Raw genomic sequence first — 18,662 nt, forward strand, 5'->3', positions numbered from 1 at the left:
CTCAAAAGGGAAAAATTTGTTTCTTTACAGCTGCTTTTGAAGAAGCAGACCAAACATTTGCATTGGACACACTGCTCATTCAAACTGGGAGTGAGAAACACTTACATATACACAATTTCCAATATCCTTTGCAAGAATCTTCAACGGGATACTTTTGGGATAATCTTTTGCTTTCTCTTCTTTGATTCGACTGTTGAAGCAACCAAAAATCAAAATTAGCCGTTATAATAAGTAAATTCACAAAATGGAAGTGACAATGCATTCAATATAGCTATAAACATTAATTTTATCTTTAGCAAAGGTAGCCAAAAAGCTTGTAGGATATTTCCTAAAAAAATATAATTTCACGGGTGAAGGTATGCTGGTCTTGTTGTATTCGGGTCTTTTCCCGTGGGCTTTATGATTACATTTCTGAAAACCATAAAATAACCTCAATTTAGACTAAACCTACGGACCGCAATGTATCCACAGACACATTTCTCAGCATTTCTCAGATATTTTTCCCCAACTGATTTTTATATTTTTCAAAAATATAGAAGCTGACACAGTACAAAGCAAAGCACTATCCTCAAGCATCAACTTCATTTCTAAGAATGAGCATTTCCAAGAATAAACTCCATAAATTTTCTTCCAAAATAAGAATAATGGAAAGAATGCTCTTTTAGTTTTATTTTTTTTTAAAGAAATATGCTTTCTTGCCTGGATAAAGAAAGTAAGCCATTGTCGTATAGAGTAGAGCTGGTGACAAGAAGCATTATGTTAATTCAGTTCTATATAATTGTATTCCAGCTAATTTTTGAAAGCTGTTCAGCAACTTCCTATATTCTCAAAGTTTTCAAATGTGCCCACTAGCTCTATTAAAAAAAAAAAGCTGTATCTCTCTGAACTACCCTCACTAAAATGAGAAACTGTCTAAAGTTTGATCTAAATTAGATAGACAAGATTTTGCAACAACTGTTTTGAATTCAAATAGGTTAGCTCTGACCTTGCTGGAAGTGTTCCGGACTAGATTGTTAGACAGTGTCAGAATATTTCCAGTTAAGCTAAAAGCAGCTGTTTCAAATTTAAATCGGGATACTTTGGTGCTTGAATCTTTTCAAATACAAATTTTGCACCTGGCGAACTTGGCAATGATTTCCTAATATGAATACAGAAAAAGCAAAGTACCTTTGAAGGGAAGTGAACCACTTCTCTTTTTGCTCCACGGAACTGAAATAATTAAGAACACATTTTTAAACTTTAGCAAATCAATTCCAAATGGCATCTCTTTACAGTATAAGCCAACTTAGATAACAGTTCGGAATAGGTGAATAGAGTAGCAAATAAACTACCAGAGTAAAATATGCAAATCTGCTAAGCAGGGAGCCAACAGGCCAAGTCTCTTTGAAAATGAAAAAAAAATATCAGTAAACCCAGACTGCAATTTTATTTATATAAAAAGTCATTCTTCAGGTTTCCATCCAGAACAGAGGTTTATTCTGCTACTGAAATGTCACTACAGCTCACACAAAGTGCTTTGTGAGTGGAACAAACACATTTAATCACATTTCCTAGTTTAATTTTAAAATCTGTATTCGTTTGTAATTGATCTCCAGATCCAAAACTATGAAGAATCAAAATATATGATGAGTGGATATTTTGGAGACTCTAATTAACTTCGATTGTTTATTACTATGTTCTGCATTGGTTATGCCATATTTAGAATTTTCTTTTGACAGGGACTCCCATCATTTAACGTTGGACTATTTCAAAGTCAACATGAGAGTCAAGAAAGAATATCCATTAAAACATTTCTTTATTGATACAGGAGATCAAATACCAATCACATTTTCATTGTAAATCGGTATGTATTTTCCCAAACTGTGAAATAAATCAAACTTGAAACCTCCTAGCATAAATGGATTGTAGATTTCGGGAGGGAAAGGGATACTGTAGATTAGGGCTGTCAAACTCCCGGGCCATGGCTGGATGCGTCATGCACTGGTCACGCCCCCGCCCAGTTTAGCGAATGGGGAAAAGTCCTGATACGTCATGTGACGCTGCCTTGACAATGCGAGTTTGACACCCCTTCTTGGAAACTGCTGGGACAAGTCCCTGAAGGTTTCTTTGGCAAGGTTTTTCAGATGTGGCTTGCCATTGCCTCATTCTTAGGGCTGAAAGAGATTGATTGGCTCAAAGTCACTGAGTACTGATATAGTCACACATAAGACTGTTTGACTATCAATTTATTTCAATAACTTGGTTGTTAAAATCCTAAACGTTATGAAACCAGAATAACTCCAAAAAGCACCTCCTTTCAATCCATAAATTGCCCTAGAATTTCACTCATACTTTGATGTTCTACTCTCTTTTCAGGCCTTTAAAAAGCTTCTATGTCAAGCTCTAATTTTCATGGGTCTCCTCTGCTACACATGTTGCCTCTCTAATTATCTTCTCCCAACCATCTATCTCAAATAGTATGGGAGGATAAAGAAGCTTTTAAAAATCTGGGAATACGGCAGAATGACAATATTTTGATTTGAATCAGCGTAACTGCATTCTGCTAAAAGCTAAGCCATATAACTGGATGCAAACTCTGATCTTCATTCTAAATTTTCATTCGTAAGTTGAGGAGTACGGATCCATTTTTCTTTAAACACAGTAATTGAACATTAAAATGGATTCGGAATATAGTTTTGACACCCAAGATAACTTTTAAGTGGTGATTCAGTTGGATATATGCAAAAAGATAAAGGTTTCCCTGTCAGTCATGTCCTACTCTAGGGCATGGTGCTCATCTCTGTTTCTTGGCCAAAGGAGCCAGCGTTGTATGAAGACAATTTCTGTGATTATATGGCCAGAATGGATATATGCTGAGGTGCACAGAATGCTGTTACCTTCCCACCGAAGTGGTACCTATTAATCTACTTGCATTTGCATAATTTCAAACTGCTAGGTGTGCAGGAGCTGGGAAAAGGTATACGCGGAACTCAGGTCTTATAATACAATACAATAGTAGTAGAGTTGGTCTTGAACCTGGGCTGTCAGCTCTCCAGCTGACAAGCTCAGTGTCTTTCACCGCTCAGCTATTGCACCCCTAGATATAAGCAACGACAGAGAAATCAATTAAAAGAATATCTTCTACCTGAAACTAGCCACACAGTTGGTTGTGGGCCATCCCAAAACAAAAGATCGGTCGGCATTAGTGCTGCTCTCGCAGACCTCTTCCAAGCAAGAAGCAGTCCACATTTCAGACAGGCGGGCCTGGCTCTTCAGTTTGAAATGGAACTGGGACCTGCAATTTAAAAAAAAAGGCATATTTTTTTAAATATAGAAAAATATAAAGAAATAAACTAAACACAGGGCCTATGTGCTCCCCCCCCCCTCTCTCACACACACACAGTGCTACAAGGCATTGTGGTTGCTACATTTCAATATAATCCATAACTAGTCTATATTGATAAATAATTCATCTATTAAGTTGATAACATTACCAATACACCAGAGAATTGGGGCCTATTCATTTTACCTTCTCAGGAATCTATATGCAAGATCTCAAACCATTCTTAAAATATACAAATAGAACAAACATACTTCCCACTCTGGTGGAGAGCCATTATACATAAAATGAGAATATAACTCTGACATTTTAATTTTATATACTGTTTTAAATTTTGATGTTTTGTTGTATACTGCCCAGAATCCTCCTTTGAAAGAGTTGGGTAGTTCAGAAATGTGAAACATAAAAAAACAAACTATTCATTGCTGATTTTTAGGTTTTTATTCATACGTTCCAATCTTATAGTTACTACATTAACACAACTCTTATATTACATACCACAGATAATTTATTAATAACGTGACAGTACGCATATTATTTGCAATAAATTGTTTTCATAAGAATATTTCCTCTAGGCAAGTAGGCATGAATGGAAAACTACATGCAGTAAGGCTTCTGTGTTGTTCGCCTGCCTCTCACCCTTTAGACCACGGGTGTCAAACTCGCGCCCCGCAGGCTGGATGCGTCACGTGCTGGCCACGCCTCCCCCAGTTTAGTGAAGGGGGAAAAAGTTGTGATATGTCACATGATGACCTGTCATCATGAGTGAAGTAGATTGTAAGCTCACACAACTGCAAGCATGGATCCTAGAAATTTTCCTGTTTGTCTAGATTACAGTTAGAGGTCATGCTTTAGAGATGTTGGCTATTGAATAAATGACAAAAGGTGGCGGGAATGCTTCTAAAATTTCTAGAGCCCCCCCACCCCACCCTAAATTGGCCACTGATCTTTTAAGAAAGACTGAAATTCTTTTTACCAAAGTATGTTTCATTATGTTTATTGTAGCTTCCTATTTTAAATTCCAATTAAACCTTTCTTATTTTGGAGGTGTTTTTTTAAAAAATTAATATTAGCAAGCCAGAAAGAGACAGGTGCACTCTAAAAGGAAAATCGAATTATTCATCCTTAGAGTTATGAGCATTTTCAAAATTCGTTCTAAGATACAGCATAGGCCTACCATCTATCTCGCGCGGCTCTTTAGGTCTCAAATGTGGATGCATTTAAACTTTTAAGGATTTCAGAGGACTGGCTTAAATTGATAATGATCCGTTTTTCTAAAAAACATCTAGTTGTAAGTAGGTCCTTCCCCCCCCCCCCGAGAAATTGGCAGTAACCCAAATGTCCGCAGATGTAATCACTGGTCTGCAAAAAATTCACTGGCAGCTGCTGCCTGCATGATGTCCCTAGAAATAAAGGAAAATTCAAATACTTTTCTTCTATTAAACAATTCCCCTAAGTTCCATTCTGACAATTCCAAATCAATTGTTTTTGGATTAGAAATTCTCCAGGCAGGGGGAGATGAACTGATGCAGAATCCTATGCTAATACATCAATACGGCTTTTACAGATTTTTTACTCTGTACCTTACTTATTTGATCATGTAGAAAATCACTTAGGGAGCCTTAGATGAGATGGACAGTTGGGCCCAAAATTTCTGTTCTTAAGTGAGACATTTAGTGAGGGAATTTTGCCCCATTTTACGACCTTTCTTGCCACCGTTGTTTAAGTGAATATGCACTTGATAAATTAATAGAAATAGAATTCTTTATTGGCCAAGTGTGATTGGACACACAAGGATTTTGTCTCCTGTGCCATAACCCAGTTGTTAAGTGAATCTGGCTTCCTCACTGACTTTGCTTGTCAGAAGGTCTCACGTGGCATTGGGACACAACAACGGTCATAAATATGAACCAGTTGCCAAGCATCTGAATTTTGATCACATGACCATGGGGATGCGGTTAAGGTGGTCGTAATTGTGAAAAAAACATCAAGTCACATTTTTCAGTGCCGTGGTAACTTTGAATAGTCACTAAAAGAACTGTTGTAAATCTAGGTCCGCTTTGTACTCACTCTGTTAGGACAATAAATGATTTTCAAGTCCAAATAAACACTGATGAAGCACATTCTACAATTATGGGGCAGAGGAATCTAATTTTCTTGTCATCTCTCAAGGATTTAATCCCTTTTTAGGAAAATAAAGGGTGAAAATTCAAATGAAGCACATGCACTCAAATAAGTCAAGGTTAAAAGCAGAGAGGTTCTATGAGATAGGCAGAAAAGATATTGGAACGTTTTCCTTCATAGAGCTATTTTGACTTCCAATCATTGGAGTGCCTATCTTTGAGAGGGGGAAATGACTCCCTTCCAGTGGTGGGCTAATGCCAGTTCGGACCAGTTCGGGCGAACCGGTAGTTTCGAGTGGTGGGTGGCACGACAATTGCAGCTTTCCAGGGTCATGTGATCACCATCTTTGACCTTCCCAGCCAAGCTTCCGACAAACAAAGTTAATGGGGAAAGGCAGATTTCCCTTAACAACTGCCGCGATTCACTCACAACTATGACAAAAAAAGGTTGTAAAATCAGGTGTAACTCACTTAACAACTGCCTGGTTTATCAACAGAAATTCTGGTCCCAGTTGTGGTCATAGGTTAAGGACTACCTATACCGTTCAGAATTGGAAGATCTGATATGAAAGGAGATTAACCTAAAATTTTTTTAAATTTATAATACTCGAGTAAAATGTTGCAAGAGGGAAAAAGAAGGCAAGAGAACGATGTTTATTAGTATGCAAATCAGAGAAAATGCCAGTTCTTAAAATAAGAACTGTGAAAATGAAAATGTCTGCCTGGAAAGATCATCAAGTCCTGTTACCATAACAATTTTTTTTCACAAAGTAATTTATTAATACTTTGTCAGCAAAGCGTGTGAAGAACAGGGCTCGTATGCTTAGTGTTTCCTTGTATATATCCAGTTATTGCTTTAGGAGATAATTACATGCCATTAGACATCAGTGGCTGGTTTTTTTTCGCCCAGGGAAAAGCAGTTTCAGGAATAGCACTAGAACAAAACAAAACAAAAAAAAATCCTTCTGTTCAAATGAAATTGGAGTTCAGTTATGGAAACTAAAACTGGAACAGGGAAAGTAAGCAGATACATACATCAATTCTTATTTAGTTTGGAAAAACAAAACCCTGGTCCTTACACTGATTGTATCTCAGAAACAGGTTTCTTGGAAGTGCAGTGCTTGGTAAGCATGTACAAAATGTTTTGTTTTCCTTGTGTCTCTGAATTAACAGAAAGTGTTTGAAAGATGTTACTAAACGCAACAGAGCCTGAATAAGCTGTTTGTATGCAATCAAGCTTGACACTGATCTTACGATTACACATCTGACAATTCAGAATTAAATCAAAGTTATGAACTGGAACTCTGACATATCCTTATTGCACTGCAGTGTTTATAGCTATGAACAAACCTGGGCAACAATTCATGTGCAGTTATGCATGAAAACTATGAAGGAAAAGCCATAATGAAACATCCTTCTTTGCCAAAGAATCAGGAGTGGTAGGCTGAGTGACTGTCTTGAACTTGTGGCCATGCATTCTTCTCTATGAAAAAGCAATTATGCAAACCTGGGGACAGCCGGAATAGAAGCTTTCCATGATTATTTGGGGAGATAGGTTAGTAATTAATCTACTTATAAGCTTCATAAAAACATCTGAAGGGCCACTGTTAAAAAAAAACAGGACTAGACAGTACCGATCCAACAATACAATTCTTATTTTGTTCAGTCAGCTGAAGAAGAACGGTTTGTCCCATGAGTACATGGGGATGAGCCATGCCTACAACATTCCAGCATATTGAATTGGATGTACGACTATTTGAATGATGTGTATTTTTCCAGTGATAATCTCAGGTGACAAAACAAAGTCAAGAGCAATCTGATAACATCTTGTTGTGGCCCGCCAGTGGCTAGCGGAGCTGGCAGCAGATTCGGGATGTGAAGAGGTTGGGGAGGAACATGGGCCAGTCCTGGAGTCTGGGGAAAGCTCTGATGAAGGTTCTGTGTCAGAGGCAGAGAGGGGGCCAGAGCCATATGCCAGTTATCAGCTGCCTTCAGAGTCAGACATCAGTGAGGCAGACAAACAGCTGGAGCCTGTTCCCAGTGTGCGCATGTGCAGCGTTGCCAGGCGAAGGGAACAGCTAAAGAACAGGGGTCGCCTTGGAAGTAAGGCCACAGGTGAACGATGAATGGCCCCTCCCAGAGGAAATAAAAGAGGAACAAAAGGGGACTGGAGTTTGCAGGAGACAATTAGTTCACTTAATTGGTTCGTGACTCTCCGAGAACACATCTTCCCAACATCTTCCCCTCTGATTTCAATGGTAGCTGGTCAACATGAAAGTTGACCAATTTCGTTGCATTTATTTTGTACAATGACAATAAAGACTATACTATAAAGCTGTTTGAGTTTCTCAGTAAATCTAATATCTCTGTTTAGTGAATACCTGGTTGCCTTTATAAGAGTTTGGGGAGGGGTGGGAACTTCTCTGAAAGGATGGAGAAGACATTTGAGCAAACAGTGCTCGAAATGACAGGCAACCCCATAATCAAAGTTAAACATTTAACGTGATGTCACCGATGAGACATCTTTTCTGAAGCTCTGAAAGTATTTGTAATCGTACAGATAAATGCCGAATCTAAGTTCTTAGCAGAACACAGCTCGACTGACTCTCTTTGCAAACCATAAAAGGATATTTTCATTTCCAGTAACTTAAGACTGTATAAGGCCATACAACCGCAAGAGAAGAATTGGTTTCTTTTTTCATTAAGCTACAATTTATGAAGTTACTAGTTACTAGTTTGAAGAAGCATTCTCAAAGGTCATGTTAGACACAGATAAATGAAGGGGCTTTTTTGGAGCTCCACATTCAATTACTTAACAGCACTAGCATCATTTAATTTTAAAGCCAAACAAAGTAGAAGGAAACAAAATGGTAAGAGGCACTGGAGTCCTCCGACTTCCCAATCCCCTGCAAATTAATGACCCAGAATTTCACATTGCTTGATTGTTACCAGGTGAAGAAGCAAAAACATTTCACAGCATTCACTCAATCTTTCTTCCCTGGTCACAAGTCGAATGGGGCTCCTCTCTGTTTCAGATGAGCACATTGGTTAGTAATGAAAACCCACACAGAGTAATAAAGGCTACTCATTTATGCTAACTATAGCCTCCCAACCACCCAACCTTCTGCTTGCATCTAATGTCCTGTTGTATAATTTAAAGAAATCTAAATGTCAGTTAGCAAAGCAAAGGAAAAGCAGAGTTGAGCCTCCCGCCAACTCCATAACATAAAATATAGTAAGGGATGTTGACTGTTATAAAGAGGACATATTCTGCAAGAAAACTTACTTGGATTTAGCAACCACAAGGATGTCAGTAAAGAGGAACAGGTGTCGTTCCTGAGTCTGCAGGCCTGTCTTCAGTTGTACATGTCCTTCCAGTAGGAATGCTCGAGCTGGAGAAAGGAAGGACTGGACCAGTGGACATGTCTCCGGACTGATTGGGGAGAAGCAGCCTTCCCTGTTCCAAAATCAAAAGGTATAATCTATGAGTCAAACTGAAGAATGATTTTTTTTAAATAAAAAATAGCAATAGCAATAGCACTTAGACTTATATACCACTTTACAGTGCTTCACATCCCTCTCTAAGTGTTTACAGAGTTGGCATATCTCCCTCAACAGTCTGGGTCCTCATTTTACCCACCTCGGAAGGATTGAAGGCTGAATCAACCTTAGCCTGGTGAGATTTGAACTACCAGATTGCAGGCAACTGGCAATCAGCAGAAGTAGTCTGTAGTAATGCACTCTAACCACTGCGCCTCATATATGTGTGTGTGTGTGTGTGCGCGCGCGTGTGTGCGTGCGTACATACATGCATGCATATATATATATATATACATATACATATACATATACATATACATATACATATACATATATATATATATATATATATAAATTAATTCACCTGCATTAATTATCGGCATTTACAATAAAGATTACAGTCAGTCCTTAATTTTACTGCCTAATGGGGAGGAGCTCCCATTAACCAATTGCCTATTAAATATGAATAGGACTTCATTCATAGATATTTGACATAGGCGTGTGCTTTTAAGTAGGCATAAAATGGCAATGCACAATGTCTGCTAAACTGGGGTCCATAAAACTGAGAGTTAACTGTAAAAGCCCAATTCTAAGCAGTCCATGATGCTGTTACAAATTATGGAGGCACAAATGGATCTTGAAATTTAACCAAAGATATTACACTCTCTGTATTAGCTGGAGGGATCGGGTTAGCTGGATTTCACAAATTCCTTCCGGTTTCCTCCTTCCCCAAAGTTATAAAGAAAACTTCCTCAAAAGCAAGCCAGATTCTAATCTAACTTTGATTTGGATATACACACACTATACACACTGTAAGACACACAAAATCAAGCGTTATCGTCGGAACAAGCCAGTTTTATACCTAACTTTTCTTTCCTTTTCTTGCTTTGCATCTGACTGTTATACTTTGCTTCCAGGCCCCTTAAACCTCTGTTGCTTGCTCCTGCTTGTTGGAATGACAGCAATGGGAACAGCTGGCCACCCAAAGAACCTTTCAGGATCTGGGTAGAGGGGCTCATGCTGTGTTTGGCTGCTTCCTACCTTCACCATCTCAGTGTTTGTTACAACCCTTGCTGTGTGCAGCTGGAATATTCAGGGGGTCTAATAATATTGCTGACTTGGGAAACCCTGACAGCTGGTGCTGGAAGGACATGAACTTCAGCATGAATATGACTCACATCCACTGGCAGAAAAACAACTATCTGCAGCCGCCTTGCAAGTCAGCAATAATTCAGATTTATCATCTTGTCTCTACTTTGTAAAGAACACAGTACTTTATTATTCCATCATTCCTACACATGTTTGATTTTCTATTGGCTGTTTCCACTAATAAACAAGTGGAAATTGTATTGAAAGTGAAGTCGTCGATCTTTGATTTGGATCCAATCTGGCGTTACTAAGAATTGCTAAGAGTGTCCCCTACCTGCTATGAACCCTTTCTAGTTTCCTTCAAGTAGAGAATAAGCATGTGGGGAATCAAGGAATACTGCCATTTGATGTTACTTTCTTCTCAAATTCATAATGTGAATTAAAAGCAAGAGACAATCACAATGGAAGATCAGAATTTGCCTAGACAAAACAAGACAGTTTCTAAGTGGCTAAAACAATCTACATGAAGAACTTTATAACTTCTGAATCTGGTTCATGTCATGGGACTGAAATGTTGCAATATTGTTGTTTTTCTGGTACGCAAGAGTGGGTTGCTGGAGGTTCATCGAGGTTCAGGAGAACCTCTAGCTAAGATTCTGTGCAGTTCGGAGAACCCTCAAATCCCACTCCTGGATGGCCCCGCCCATCCTACCCCTCCTAGGAATCCCCACGCGGCCTGTTTTGGATGCAGGTAAGTGCAGGGCATGCGCGGAGCCTCGGGGAGGGCGAAAAACGGGCCTACCGGACGTTCGGGAAGGCTGGAAACGAAGCCTCCAGAGGGCCTCCAGAGCCCGGGGAGGCCATTTTCGCCCTCCTGGAGGCTTGAGTAAAGCCTCTGGAGTCTGGGGAAGGCATAAATCTCTCCCCCATGGTGCAGGAGGACGACTAGGCCATACCCACCATGTCCATGCCCACCCAGAAACTGGGCAGAGAACCCCTTGCTAAAAATTTTGAAGCCCACCCCTGAGTACGCTTCTTGTGCCTTGAAATTCAGCTGCTAAGATCTAAGGAGACACATTCTGTCTGAACACACTCGTGTTCCTTGGATACTTACTAAGTCGCTGTATTTAACTATTAACTATTAATATTGGTACTTTTATATCCAGACTTTCTTCTGGTAACTTAAAGATAATATACATACCGGTAAGTGGAGGATTGCCCTCACTTAGTTTAACTGAAGTAGAAAAATGTCTAGACCGGAGGATCAGTAAGCTACTGGTTTGGTGGGAATTTGAAACCAAATCTCCTCAATCCCAGTTCCAAATCTTAACCACCTGCACCACATTAACTCCAATAATGATTTTTCCCCCCCTTGGAAAAAAACCAACAATTTTGTCATTATGTATGACACTCCCCTGCTATATGCAGCTATAAAGGTATGTGAAGTTTGCTTTAGGTTATAGTTTACATGGGTCAATAAAGTAGGTCAGCAAGCTTGGGCAGTATCCTGAATATGCTAAATGTGCCACCTTAGATCATGTCACAGAATCTACAGTTTTCATCCCAGATGTTTAAAGATTCCTCGGCAGAACAAGGCTCTATTTAGAAGTGAAGTTCACATTTTCAATCAGTATGTATTAACGGGGCTTTTCCAGTTAGCCCTGCCCTCTGCTGTTCACAGCGCAGAAACTTCCTGGATTGCGATTCAAAAGCATTCCTGACCTAGACATCTGTTCTATTTACAAGGATGTCAGTAATTTGATTTACTGAACTGGTATTTAATTTAAAACTTATTAAACCTCTATGCCTTTCGACTGTCAATGACTCTGGGTGGCTAAGGACCACACTAATGGGGATATCCCATTACATGCCAATTGAAGCTGAAATGTCTTCCCCCCCACCCACCCCCCAGCCTGAAGGCAGGATCTAATAAAATCTGCAGTAGAAAACTGAAAGTGGCAATCTGAAACATTACCCTCCACTACTTCTAAAAACAAGGTAAAAATACCCTTACCTGTAGGCCCCATATAAACTGCTTCTTAGATAATGTTATTCTTGTATATACAATTTAAGCTTATTTATTCTGCATTGGGGGTCTTTAAGTCAATCTAACATTTCTGCCCTTGCTTGTCTGTCCGTCCACCCATCCACCCATCCATCTATTCATCCATTCATCCGGTTTAGAGTTACACGCATTCTGTGTGACAGCTAAAGACATTTGAGCCACGGTGGCGCAGTGGTTAGAGTGCAATACTCTACTTCTGCTGATCACCGGCTGCCAGCAGTTTGGCAGATCAAATCTCACCAGGCTCAAGGTTGACTCAGCCTTCCATCCTTCCAAGGTTGGTAAAATGGGGACCCAGATTGTTGGGGGAAATAGGCTGACTCTGGAAACCGCTTAGAGAGGGCTGGAAAGCACTATGAAGCGGTATATAAGTCTAGGTGCAATTGCTATTTTGGACTGAAACATAATTCCAGTGCTTTGAATAGATGCCACCTTGCCAGAATCAAAATCCCATTCATGATTCAGAAAAAGGTGATGTCACCATCACCACACTCAGGTAATGTTGTACGGAAAACACCAGCTTTTTGCCACAGATTAGTCCCAAACAAAAATATTACCCAAGCTAATTGTTCTCAAATAGCCCTATTGACTTATTTTGAGAACAAGCAGCCTCTTACTTCAGAAACAGGAAGTATCCTTAAATAACCCTTATTATGGCCTTTATTCTACACACGAAATATTCTACTGCTTCATTTGTTTGGTATCGGGGCCATTCAGGTGAGATGATTAAAACCAAGATTTCTTAAAAGTATTCATGATTCTTTTTACTATACACTTCTTAGTTGTTCAATATAATTATGTATTTTTAGGCTTTGCTTGACAAATTGTTGCTTCCAGTATTAATCAGAAGTTATAAATTATGACCAGCCCTTTCTTCAGGTAGAACACAACACTGGCTACATGATAAGTTGACTACATGCTGAAAGGCTCAAAAAGATGGAAATGAGGCCCTTCCCTTCTGCCTCCAAGTAGCCTCTCTCATAGAATAGAATAGAATAGAATAGAATAGAATTCTTTATTGGCCGTGTGATTGGACACACAAGGAATTTGTCTTTGGTGCATATGCTCTCACTGTACATAAAAAGACAAGATACATACGTCCAGAATCATAAGATACAACACTTAAGGATAGTCATAGGGTACAAATAAGCAGTCAGGAAACAATCAATATCAATATAAATTGTAAGGATACAAGCAACAAAGTTACAGTCCAGCAGTCATAAGTGGGAGGAGATGGGTGATAGGAACGATGAGAAGACTAATAGTAATGCAGTCTTAGTGAATGGTTTGACAGCAGTGAGGGAATTATTTGTTTAGCAGAGTGATGGCGTTCAGGAAAAAACTGTTCTTGTGTCTAGTTGTCTTGGTGTGCAGTGCTCTACAGTGTCGTTTTGAGGGTAGGAGTTGAAACAATTTATGTCCAGGATGCGAGGGGTCTGCAAATATTTTCACAGCCCTCTTTTTGACTCGTGTAGTGTACAGGTCCTCAATGGAAGCAGGTTGGCAGTAATTGTGTTTTCCCTTTTGTTAATCCCCTTTGAACAAAGGATGTACCGGAAAAAAACAGATTGCGCCTTTTTAATTCCTCAAGAAACAATAGAGAAGTGGACTCAGTCTAGATAACTCCCGATTTGTTGGCTGGATCTAGGACATCATATATGAAGTCCTGTCCTTGACTGAGCAAAGCAACAAGAAGTTTTTCCAAGGCTTTTCAGTAAAATCAAAGTTAAGCATTCAGAAAAAAATGAACAATATGGACAAATATGAAGTACAATATGAATGTCCAACCACATTGACCTAAAAATGTGGCCAACTTTCCTTTCTTCTCTAACTTTCCTTTCTACAATTATTATATGTTGAAACCCAAGAACATAACCAAGGAGATGAGTAACTACTTTTGATTAATTGATTACATGCCATCAAGTCATTGTCGATTCTTAGGGACCATAAACCTAGATTTTTCTCTATGATGATCTATCCCTAACCTGTTTTTCCCCCCAAGAGTATACAGATTGCTACTGCAACAAGTATGTTCAACTTGCTGTTGGTCATCCTTGTCTACTCTTTCTTTCTGCCTTCCTCAGCATCAAAGCCTTTTCTAGAGGTCCCTACTTCATAATGTGTCTGAAGAAGGATCGTTTGAGCCTGGTCATTTGTGCCTTGATAGAGACCACTGGATTGATTTGTTCATTGATCTTCTTCTATAGTTTCTTAGCTGTCCACAGTATTCTCAATAATCTTCTCCAATACCAAGTTCAAAAACATGTATATTCTTTCTATCCCACTTCTCAGAAAGTCCAAATGTTCTTTTCCATAGAATGTCACAGAGAATGCCATGGCTTGCATAGGTATGATAATTTACAGGTATAGACACATAATAGCATCTGAGTATTACCACCACCACCCCAATGTAACTAGTTTAGGTAGCGTCAATACATAAATTTTACCTGAAATTCTATGGGTGTGATTGTTCCCTTCCTCGTTTGCTCTATATTACTCTTTTAGCAATGATTTCCTTTGTTACGACCAACAACAAATGTTTTAGAAGGGATTGTTTCTTTAAAACCTTAGCCATGTGCAAAATGTAACTACCCTTTTCAGGAATGGCAGAAGATTACTTAAGTTCTGTTTTTGTGGGCTGTAAGAATCAAAGAAGCTTTCTTTTCTTTTCCCACTCCAAACAGCTGGTCTGAAGAGAGAAGTCCTAAACAGAACGATTAACAACAGCCCTGCGGAATAGACTAAGAGGTGTCAGCAGTTCCAGCCTGATATCAGCTTATTGTAATTATCTTCTACAGGGGAACTATTGGAAAAAGAGCTCTGCTAGAGAGATTTTAAATTATTCCCTCTTCCACTTTGTAATATGTTAATACATATCCATTCAAATTCCACACCATGTAGAGGAAGGTAAGACAGATTGAAAAAAAGGCAACCGAGGCCAGAGACACAATTGTTGGCTGTAAAGGTAAGCAGAGAGGCAGGTGGGTGGTACTGTTTTCTGTGGGAGACAGGAAAGTTGGTGTGGGTGCATTTGTAAAGCAACCTAAAGCAGGTGGAAAGAGATACCATTCTCCAGAAGTAAGACTCGTAAGAAGTAGTAATTGGAGAAGCAACGTGCTCAAGAAATATGCAGGCCAAGACCCAAAATATTGGGATATGTGGCTGCTTTTTCTGTTGTTTGCAAGCAAGGAAATTCCCCAGGCATCCATGGGGTTTATTTGAGAGAGAACCTTGTGTGTGTGTGTGTGTGTGTGTGTGTGTGTGTGTGTGTGTGTTTCTAGACATCATTAAGGATGGTTGGTGTGAAAACGTAAAAGGCCTGAAAAACTTAATTGAATATATATTAATGCAAAGCAGGGGTGAAATCCAGACGCTTCTGAAGAACCGTTAGCAGAAATTTTGAGTAGTTCAGAGAACAGCGGAAATTTTGAGTAGTTTGGAGAACCGGCAAATGTCACCTCTGGCTGGGAGGGAATGGAGATTTTGCAGTATCCTTCCCCTTTGCCACGCCCACCAAGCCACGCCCACAGAACTAGTAGTAAAAAAAATTGAATTTCACCACTGCTGCAAAGGAATAAATTAAAAGTCCTAGGACAGTGATGACAAAACTTTTCGGCACCGAGTACACTCATCTGGGCTGCGACCAGGAAGAGGAGTTGCCCAGGGGCATGCACACACTGGAAAATGTACTTCTGGTTTCTGCCACATGTATGTGCGCCAGCCGGCAAGTATTCCAGTTACTGCTGCGGATGCGCACACCTCAATCAGCTGGCTGGCACATATGCTCATGCCGGGAAACAGAAGACCAGCTCTCCTGGCTTCTGGCATTGCCGCATGCACAAAAGTCACCTGGAACATGCGCACCAGAAACCCGGAAGAGGAACAGGTGACGCCGCATGTGCCAGGCGACATGGCTCAGCATGCCACTTTGGGCACAAGTGCCATAGGTTCGCCATCATGGCCGTAGGACATTGCCCAGGAACCTTTAGAAATAGCCGGAGGAAGCCGGAAAAATCAATATGATACAGATTTAAAGGCAATGTGATTTAATGTAGGAGACCATCCTGTTATTATTGCCTAATAAAGAAAGAAAGCTATATCCAAACTCCTAGACCTTTAATGCTTTAAATGAAAGTTTATATTGTATAGAATTATAGTCTATGCTCAGATGTTCTACAGATGTATGTTGCCAATGTTACTGATAATGTCTGTAAATATAAAATGGTTTCTAAAAATATTTTCCAAATAAATAATGGAAAAAAGGATTGAGATAGGCTCATGAGAAAACGTATTTTCTTAAAAGCCAAACAATTCAGCATGTACAGAGAACATGTTTATTTATCAAGAGTCTGCATGTTGTTGTTTTTTTAAAAGCCCTCAAATCAGTACACCTCCATACGTATATTTATATCTATATTTATATTTGTATTTATTATCTGTTATTTGCTGTGTGGACTGTACACCGCCCCGAGTCCTCTTTGGGAGAGGGGGCGGTCTAGAAGTGCGAAGAATAAATAAATAAAATAAATAAGTACAGGTTTCACCTATCAGCTCAGCCAAATTAAGTCAGTAGTATCAGTAGTCTTATTCTATCCCACAGGCCGGATGCGTCATGCACAGGCCACACCCACCCCAGCTCCGCAAATGGGAAAAATGTCACGTGATGGCAACGTGATGCAGCGAATTTCACACCCGTGGTCTTAAGCAACCCAAACCTCCATTTTCTACTGTTTCATTCAACCTTGCTCTGTCATTTATTATTTTCCTGAGTGGCAGTTCTCGTGCTATTTCAATAATTAGCATCTGACTCACAAAATTAAAGATGGACAGAGGCTGCAGCTTTTGATGTACCGTATTTTTCAGAGTATAAGACGCACCCTTTTCCCTCAAAAAAGAGGCTGAAAATCTGGGTGCGTCTTATACACTGAATACAGCATTTTTTTTGCCTCCCTTCACCAAAATGGCAGTAAATAGCGTTTAGGAGGCTTTCAGAGTGCTCCTGGGGGATAGGGAGTGCAGAAATGAGCAAAAAACAGACCGTTTTTTTTGCTTAATTTTGCCCCTCACTAGCCCAGGAGCAGTCTACAAGCCTCCTAAAGGGTATTCATGCCTTTTTTAAAAAAACAAACGGGCCCATTTTTGCAAAAAAACAGGCCATTTGGGGGAGGTTTGCAGAATGCAAAAACTTTTTTTAAAAATTTGCCTCTTCAAAGCTTGGTGCGTCTTATACTCTGAAAAATATGGTAATCTATTCCTGTTGTTCCTATTCAAAAACATTCTGAGTAACCTATTTTTTTTTGTAAGAATACAGAAGGCAAAGCAGCCAATATTAAGCCTAAACCCATAATTTGATCACAAGGAGAGAAGGAAAATGAAGAACAAGCATAGAAAATAAAGCACGCAATTAAAAATATATATTTTAAAACACACCCTGTATCTTCTGCTCTTATATTACTCTCTTCAAGAGAAGAAAAAGAAAATGCAACCTTGGCAGTGGAGCAAGATGATCCCCCAATGGCTCACACGCCATCGCAATTCTGAGCACTTTCAACATATCTCTGTATTGATGAGTAGGGAGCCGCCATTTCAAGGTCATGAATGCTGCAGAGTTTCGTGCTTGAATGCTTTTAATGCAAGGATTCTGGGATCCATTTATGGCAGTGTGCCTGCATGATTAGGCAAAGAAGTCCAAACGCTGAATTGCATTAAAAGCTTGGAAAGCAGTAGAGCTCTTACCAATAAACACATTAATTATTCTCTTTTATTTTTGTGAAGGAGGAAAGGGAATACATGTTTAGACCCAGTTTGGAGAAGGTAGGATGAGGCTCTGAGCCATAGGCCAGAATAGACAAGTAATAATAATAATAATAATAATAATATTGAATTTATTAGCCGCTCCCTTTCCAAGCAGGACTCGGGGCGGCGTACACTAGAAACATATAAAACATAACACATGTGTACAAACACATAAACATACATATATACAAAGACATACATGTACGGAGGAGGTAATAAATTACAACATTTAGACAATTAAAACCATTTACATACCCCAATAATAAAACCCAATATACAATAAAAAATTTAAAATTTAAAAGACAGTCGGGAAAAACGAAAAAATTACGGTTGAGCCAGGCCAGATAGTTGAAAAAGGTGGGTCTTCAACTGTGCACGGAAGGAGCGGAGATCGGAAATAATCCTGATGTCACGGGGGAGGTCATTCCACAGGGCTGGGCCCATCACAGAGAAGGCTCTGCTCCTGGGTGTCGCCCCCCGACACTGTTTGGAGGACGGCACCCGGAGAAGTCCCTCTCTGTGTGAGCGAATTGGTCGTAGGGATGTGTGGGGCAGGATGCGATCCTGCATGTAACTAGGTCCTGAGCCATGAAGCGCTTTAAAGATCATAATCAAAACCTTGAAACGCACTCGGTAGACCACAGGAAGCCAGTGCAGCTCGCGCAGGAGAGGTGTTACAGGGGAGTATCTAGTCCTCCCCATAATCACCCGCGCGGCCGCGTTCTGGACC

At 39.7% G+C, this 18,662-nt stretch overlaps 1 protein-coding gene across 2 annotated transcripts in view; it reads right to left on the bottom strand.

The window, feature by feature from the left end:
- ARHGAP20 (Rho GTPase activating protein 20) overlaps positions 1-18,662 on the bottom strand; it is a 103,265-nt gene that overhangs the window by 29,494 nt on the left and 55,109 nt on the right. For both annotated transcript variants that reach the window (XM_081950730.1, XM_081950729.1), the window contains exons 3-6: positions 8,729-8,899; positions 3,125-3,274; positions 1,168-1,209; positions 106-190 (exon numbers count right to left, since the gene is read on the bottom strand). In XM_081950730.1, coding sequence (XP_081806856.1) covers positions 106-190; positions 1,168-1,209; positions 3,125-3,274; positions 8,729-8,899 — 448 coding nt within the window. The remainder of the gene's footprint in view (positions 1-105; positions 191-1,167; positions 1,210-3,124; positions 3,275-8,728; positions 8,900-18,662) is intronic.

This window comes from Natrix helvetica (genome assembly GCF_964273705.1).
Source record: "Natrix helvetica genome assembly, chromosome: 4".
NCBI classification, from domain to species: domain Eukaryota; kingdom Metazoa; phylum Chordata; class Lepidosauria; order Squamata; family Natricidae; genus Natrix; species Natrix helvetica.